This window comes from Trachypithecus francoisi, unplaced genomic scaffold (genome assembly GCF_009764315.1).
Source record: "Trachypithecus francoisi isolate TF-2019V2 unplaced genomic scaffold, Tfra_2.0 Lachesis_group5, whole genome shotgun sequence".
In the NCBI taxonomy this organism is placed as follows: domain Eukaryota; kingdom Metazoa; phylum Chordata; class Mammalia; order Primates; family Cercopithecidae; genus Trachypithecus; species Trachypithecus francoisi.
The window spans coordinates 40,223,095-40,231,064 of NW_022681470.1; the positions used below are offsets into that span (position 1 = coordinate 40,223,095).

Sequence of the window (7,970 nt, forward strand, 5' to 3'; positions counted from 1 at the left end):
CATGCAATTCTACTATGCCACAGGCTGGGGTACTTGGAGAATGATTATAGTAGATCTTGTACCATTTGAGTTATCAGTATTGTGGATCTTTTTGAAGAAATATGACTTTTCAAAGAAATATTAATTTTCAAAAATAGCGGTTGCCATAAGTTTCCAACTCCAATTGTTCTCACTGAAGCTTATTTCAGAAAGCTCTCCCTGGTATTAACCACCTGACCTGAATGACTGACTCCTTGCAACCTGGTCATCCCTCTCTGTCAGGCATCAGACCTCCGACTGGCTTAAAGGGAGGAAAGATGCTAGACTTTGGTAATTTTTGGAGACAATATCAGAGCGCAGTAAAAAGAAAATAGTTTTTGGAGTCAGGTAGATCTGGATTTAATCCACAGCTAGCAGAAACAGGAGTTTGAGACTGCAGGAAGCCGTGACCCTGCTGCTACTCTCCAGCATGGGCAACGGAGCAAGACCCTATATCTACAAATTAAAATAGAAAAAATACAAAAAATAGCTAGAAATATTTCTACTGTGATGAAATTCCCCAATTCCTCTGTTTTTTTTTTTTAGTAGCCAAATTAATCTGAGCTATCTTTTCTTACTTTTCTATTTAAACTTGCTCTCTGACTTCCAAGTGGTAGATTTATTGACAAATATAGCTATAAATGTAAAGAAAGCCACATTAAATTATAATCTCTACATACTTAAAAACTAAGCAGTTACATTTTTTAAAACTTCCACATTATCTTCTTATATAATGAGGCAGACCCATGAGATATGACATCATTCATTTATGGGTTTACTTTGCCAAAAACTTTTACTCATCCTGAAAGCATTTTAGTTACAGTTGAGTATACAAGTGTCAAATATCTCTCACAAATATTATTTTTTCCTGTACGTTTCTATAGCTTCAAATAGGAGAAATAATATCAGCTTCCTTTTCAGAGTAAAAGAAAAGTTCATTCTAAAAAATTTTACAGGCTGGGCGCGGTGGCTCAAGCCTGTAATCCCAGCACTTTGGGAGGCCGAGACGGGCGGATCACGAGGTCAGGAGATCGAGACCATCCTGGCTAACACGGTGAAACCCTGTCTCTACTAAAAAATACAAAAAGCTAGCTGGGCGAGGTGGTGGGCGCCTGTAGTCCCAGCTACTTGGGAGGCTGAGGCAGGAGAATGGCGTAAACCCAGGAGGCGGAGCTTGCAGTGAGCTGAGATCCGGCCATTGCACTCCAGCCTGGGCGGCAGAGCGAGACTCCGTTTCAAAAAGAAAAAAAAGAAAAAAGACAGAATCTGGCTGTATTGCCTAGAATAGAGTGCAGTGTGCTAACTCAGCATACTGTGACCTCTGCCTCCCAGGCTCCCACCTCAGCCATCCTCCCACCTCAGTCTCCAGAGTAGCTGGGACTACAGGCATGCACCACCATACCTGGCTAATTTTTATATTTTTTGTAAAGATGGGGCTTCACCAGGTTGTCCAGTCTGGTCTCAAACTCCTGAGCTCATGTGATATGCCCATCTTCGCCTCCCAAAGTGCTGGGATTGTAGAAGTGAGCCACCATGCCTGGCCAAAAGTTTGATAATTTAGTTGTATTAATTATTTCTGTGTTGTCAGAGAGAAAATTTTAAAAGCCATTTGAAAGGAAGAAATAGTTCATAAATAACTGGTTTCTTTAAAGATGAGACAAAGATCTTAAGGAAATGCATATATAGGAATCTCGTTTAGTTGATGGTCAATTTAATTCTGTTAGTTTATGGTTCATGAAAATAGAGTGTTCATGGAATTATGCAGTCAGAAGATGAGTGGGCACTTCCTGCAGCCTTTGTTGCAGTATGAAGGACTTTGCAAGAGGAATCAGGAACATGAGGCTGAAGTCTCAATGCCACCTATTCTCCATGTGTGTTCATGAGAAAGTCACTTGGCTTCTGTCAGTTTCTTATTTGTCAAATAGAGGTAATAATGTATTTCTTATAAGGTTGTTAATAGGAATAAGTAACTTAACATAGATGAAAAGGCTTTGTTAACCAGAACTGCTCTACAGAAATAAATTATAAAATTTATCCAGAGCTCAAAGATTCACATAAGAGATTCTACCAAAAATAGTTTAATGTGTATTTGTGTTCTTATTCTTGCTTCATTTTTACTTGTTTATTACTAAATTCTTCATTAGGTAATAAGCTCCTTAAAGCCATAGTGAGTGAACATATCATATCCTTTTTTTGTGTGTTGCTCTCTGAACTATACTTTAATGGACATGCAAAGGACTTTGTTGACATTCTGTTCTGGTCCTCAGTTCTTACACTAAGTAAATAATCGCAACTGCCAAAAGTCTCCTTTTCACCTTTCTATATCTAAACCCTTCCACTGCAACTCAGGCCTGTTTCCACATAGTCTATCCTTGAAGCTCATGGAGAATTGGCAGGTCAGCATTTGCTTAACAAAAGCCTTTATTACTGTTAACAAAGAATCTTCAGTTGCAGGACAGAATTTTTGGTTCTCAATCCAAATCTGTTTCTCTTGTAATCCAAAACAACTGGGATTTCGTAGCTCCAGGAAGAAAGGAGTAGTACCCACTGGGTCACCAAAGATTCTTAGAGTCACAGAGTTTCATCCCCAGCCCAGTGGCTCTTCCCTACTCCTCCTTTCTCTTGGTTCCAAAGGAAAACCCATCATTGCCTGGTCAAGGGAAGGGAGTAAAGTGCATCAACATAAATTGCCAGAGGACATATGGACAGACAGGAAAAAAAGGAAAGGGATGAAGACACCAGCATCAAAGGGCACTGGGCACTGACATTCCTTAGAAGACTAATGAGATGCTCTTGTCTACCCTGATGCTTGAACAGAAGTCCTTATTTAACAGGCAAGTTGGCATTGGTTCTTAATAAAAGACTTTTAAAAGCTGAACGAATGGTGAAGAAGGGATGGCTGTTTCTCAGCCTCCCTCCTTCTATGGTGTAGATACGCCTACCTGATTTGCCCTCTGCTCAAAGTAGTTCTATATTCTTTCTATGAGGTTTTTAACAAGCAATCCCAGTTCAGCGCACCTTTTAAGTTTAAAGATGAATATTTTTAGCCTAAACCACCTCGCCCTGTCTTTACCGCTGTAATGTGGTTTTCATTAAACCTCCCTAGGAGGGCTCGCGCAATCCTCAAGCTCCGGATAAACACGTGTGCCCGCATCCAGCTCCCGCGCGCCCTGCATTTCAGCACCGCCGCCTCTGGAGAGCGCCTTGCTGGCGGGCCAGGTCAGGGCCTCCCACCCGCTCTCTCATCCATCCCAGCCCACTTGCTCTTCCCTATTCCTTGCTTCTCTCAGTTTCAAGAAAAAGCACCCCCAACTTCTAACTTCTCAATTCGTGCTTCTAAAGTGACCTCCGCGTCCCTCTTTCCGTGTCTAAACGCTCATGCCCCGCTCCTTTGAGTCCTACTAGCAGCTGCGAAGCCTCGTGGTTTCCCACCGGTGGCGCGAGACCTCCAACAGGCATCGATCGATCACCTTTCCCCTGCCGCTCCTGGACCCCGAACCAGCCAGCCAGATGTCCCCGCTCGCTCTCTCTGGCTCCACGCCCCAAAGCTTCTAAGAAACAAACGCGCGATGATGAGTCCCCTCCCCCCAACACGCACACGCATATACTCACACACACTCATTCGCACATTCATACACACACTAGACGCCTCAAACCTTCCGCGTGCCATGGCCACCCTGGGCAGAGCCACAGCCAACCTGGGCCCGGATCCTTCGGCTCCGGCTCGCGCAGGGCCTCCCGCAGCCGCCGCCCGGCCCCCTCCCTGTCCTAGGCAGCGGGTTCCTGAGGCCGAACCTAGGCGGAAAAGGGTCCCCTCCCTATTCACTCAGCATCCACCTCGCGCGGGCAATACACGGCCCACAATTCCCAAACACTCGTCCCTGGGCCGCCCAGAACCACCAGCCAAATCCGAAATTAATCTTGAAGCCCCAGCCCCTGTCACTGGTGTGTTGGGCGCGAGTGTGTTTGCGAATCCGAGGCACACACATGATTTAACTCCTTCGAGATTTCGGCCCATCCTAAACAAACAGCACGTTATCTCCAGCCCCCTCCTCCCCCTACTCGGCGCCCCAACCTCTGCCCCCATCCCGGTCCTCGCCAGCCTGATAGCCGAACCACCGCACCGCCGCACTCCAGTTCTGGTATCTCGAACCCCTGCCCAGCCCCAAATGACACTTGTCTCTAGTCCTCTCCCATCCCCCACCTTTAGCCCCCTGCAAGCCGGGTCTGGCCCCGGCAAGTGACGCCTCGGAAACGCAGTCTGCGTCCCCTCCCCCGAGTCCAAAATAAAGGGGCCGACCTCCACCAGCTGGATCAGCCGGCGCACCCCTCCGAATGGGGCACACGCCTTCCCGTTCGATCGCCCTGGAAAACACAGGTGCCTGGGAAAGGAGAGGAGCGGAAGCGGCTTCCAGAGGTGGGCGGGAGGACTCACCAAACATCTGAATGTGCCCTTTGGTGATGGGATTGAAGCTGCCGCAGGCGAGCAAGATAACGTGGGTCTTGGTGGTCTCGGTCATGGTGCAAGTGGGTCCCTCGCGGTGGTCTAGGGGTTGCCTCTCTTTTTGTGTCTCGTTGTGTCTGCAGAGGGAGAAAGGAAGGCGAGGCTCCGGCGGTGGATGCTGTGGACTCCAAGGAGCCGCTCCAGACGCAAACCGCGTCACTCTCCGCCTCCCCTTAACGCTTGCAGCTCCGGCAAGATCCGAGGCTGCTTTTGTATTGCTCTGCTCTCTTCTCTCCTCGGTCCGTCTCTTTTCGTTCTAGCTTCCTTGGCGTCTCTCGTCCTGGTGCCCCACCCCATCCTTTCTATCGCCCCCAGCCCGCTTCACTTCATCACTCTCTTCCTTAGAGTTTATCCAGAAGGCAAGACGTGGTACCCAAGCTCGGAACCAAGAGCTCACAGCATGGTGTGGGCTCTTTCTGCCTCTTGCCTCATCTTGATTCAGTTTTCCTCCTCAGTCTAACATTTTTCTGTTCCCCCTACTTTCTCTAACATCTCCAAGTTAAAAATTGTTTCATCTTAAGATATTTTTTCTTTCTCTCTTCCTCAAAATTTTAAGTGAGAAATGACCATTGTTTATTTCAGTAGCATTCATTTCTGCCTTTCCTTTTTCCCTTATCTGATGATTCCAAACTATTGAGTCCAAATCTTGATCTGTTGCCGCAGAGAGATAGGGGTGATCTCAACCCTTCCTCTGCTATACTGATCCTTTTTGTGGGTGAAGCAATGCTATCCATTTGAGAGAATATGAAGGGGGCAGAGTTACTAAAACTGTATTAGAAAATTATGGGGATCCGCCGGATGCGGTGGCTCATGCCTGTAATCGCAGCACTTTGGGAGGCCCAGGCGGGCGGATCACGAGGTCAGGAGTTCGAGACCAGCCTGGCCAGCATAGTGAAACTTTGTCTCTACTAAAAAACAAATACAGTGGCCGGGCGCGGTGGCTCAAGCCTGTAATCCCAGCACTTTGGGAGGCCGAGACGGGCGGATCACGAGGTCAGGAGATCGAGACCATCCTGGCTAACACGGTGAAACCCTGTCTCTACTAAAAATACAAAAAGCTAGCCGGGCGAGGTGGCGGGCGCCTGTAGTCCCAGCTACTCGGGAGGCTGAGGCAGGAGAATGGCGTAAACCCGGGAGGCGGAGCTTGCAGTGAGCTGAGATCCGGCCACTGCACTCCAGCCTGGGCGATAGAGGGAGACTCCGTCTCAACAAAAAAAATAAAAATAAATAAAAAATAAAAAATAAAAAACAAATACAAAAACTAGCCAGGCATGGTGGCGTGTGCCTGTAATCCCAGCTACTCGGGAGGCTGAGGCAGGAGAATTGCTTGAACCTGGGAAGCAGAGGTTGCGGTGAGCTGTGATCGCGCCACTGCACTCCAGCCTGGGTGACAGAGCGAGAATCCATCTTGAAAAAAAAAAAGAAAAAAGAAAACAATGGGGATCCTCCATAAGCTACCAAAGTTGAGACAAAGACTTACCATTTAACAAATGTTTCTTGAGGACTCACTGTGTATCAAGTATTGCTATAAACCCTGCTGGTGAGGCAAAGTCACTGTCTTCATTTTACTGGAGGAAGATAGACAATAAATATTAGATGGCAATTGTGCAATGCACAGTAAGTGAATGCAATTTACTCTCTGACAGAGCAGAGAGTGAGTGGAGAAGAGGGGATGAATCAAGTAGTCTGAGAAGGCCTCTCTGGGGAGGTGACATTTCAGTGAGACCTGAGCGACAAGAGTAGTTGCTAGCCCACATATTCAGGGACAGGGAAGGGCTTACTGTGCTCATAGAAATGAAAGGCCAGTGTGGCTAGAAAGTATGGGCAAGGGGAAAAATGATAGAAGACTGAGTAGCAGGTGATCAGGGCCAGAATAAATGGGGCTTGTAGGCAAGGGCAAGAGTTAGACACTTTTCTAAGTGGAATAATAACAAAAGGGAGCCACTGAAGCTTTTAAGCAGAGGAATAATATGTAATTTACATTTTTATAAGATCTTTCTGGCTGCTGGGTGGAAAGGGAGGCCAAATGGGAAGACAAGGAAAGCATTTAAGAAAATCTGCTCGCCTAGGCAAGTGGAGTTGTCCTGAGACTAGGGTTTATAGAGAAGGGAGCAATGAGAAGTAAATGGTCTCAGGATACGTTTTATAGATTTTGAAATCTGGCTTAAACAATACGTAGACTGAAATTGAGAATGGTAGGGGAAGACAGATGTTCTATGCTTATGCAACAGAAAGAACCAATAATTCTTTGCAGATGAACTGGATATAGAGGATAATTCTTTTTTTTTTTTTTTTTTTTTTTTTGAGACAGGGTCTCACTCTGTCATCCAGGCTGGAATGCAGTGGCATGATCTCAGCTCACCACAGCCTCGACTTCTGGACTCAAGCAATCCTCCCACTTCAGCCTCCCAAGTAGCTGGGACTACAGGTGTTTGCCACCATGCCCAGCTAATTTTTCATGTTTTTTGTAGAGACGGGATTTCACTATATTGCCCAGGTTGGTCTTGAACTCCTGACCTCAAGCAATCCACCCATAGCAGCCTCCCAAAGTGTTGAAATTAAAGGCGTGAGCCACTGACCCAGCCAGAGTCAATAATTCTTAACTTAGAGATTGACAAGTACAAATATGTGCCTATCCTGAGCTTCCAGTTTCTTGGATAAATTTCCACGCCATATTAATAAGTTGGTCACTGTTTTTTTTCTTATCCAAGAGCATGTAGTAGGTGTGGAGTAAATATTTGTTAAATTGTGATGAATAGCAAATCAACCCTAATATGCATAAAATTTCTAGTTTAAATAGAAGACTCCTAAGAACTGATGTATATTCATAATGGGGTTTGTATCTTCCCTAATATGATATGCAGATTAGTGGTGTAAAAAGAGCAAGAGCTTGTAAAGGGAGGCTGACTTGGGTACGAAACTCTGACACTCACTAGCTAGGCAATTGACATAATTATAGTTAAGCGATAAATATTTATTGAGTGTCAGCCATGGACCAAGCACTGATTTAGGGGCTGTGAACAAAACAGAGTTCCTGCTTTAATACGGCTTACATTCCAGAGGAAATCAACAGACTGTAAACAAATGAATAAACATAATGGTAAAAAGTACCATAAAGAAAAATAAAGCAGAATGTGAAGAAAAGAGAAAGAAAGAAAATCCTCTTTTATTGCAGTAGTCAAAGATGGTCTCTCTGATAAGACAGTACTTGAACAGGGACCTAAATGAAGTGAAGGCATGTGTCACTTGAATATCTAGGGAAGAATATACCAGGCAGGGCTGCCAGTATAAAGAGTCAGAAGACTAAGAGTGCTTGGGGGTGTTTGACAAGCACACCAAGGTGAATGGAGAAAACAGAATGTGGAAAGCACTCAAAGACAGGTCCAAACAGTAGGACAGATCATACAGGGCCTTGCAGGTCTTGATTAAGGCTCTGGTTTTTTCACAG

The 7,970-nt window shown here is 45.7% G+C and overlaps 1 protein-coding gene across 1 annotated transcript in view; it reads right to left on the reverse strand.

The window, feature by feature from the left end:
* Positions 1–4,765, reverse strand: part of NMNAT2 (nicotinamide nucleotide adenylyltransferase 2) — a 173,995-nt gene extending 169,230 nt beyond the window's left edge. Inside the window, exon 1 of the mRNA XM_033195922.1 lies at positions 4,454–4,765. Within this exon, the coding sequence (XP_033051813.1) occupies positions 4,454–4,538 (85 nt within the window). The 5' untranslated portion in view covers positions 4,539–4,765. The remainder of the gene's footprint in view (positions 1–4,453) is intronic.
* Positions 4,766–7,970: the final 3,205 nt, after the last annotated feature.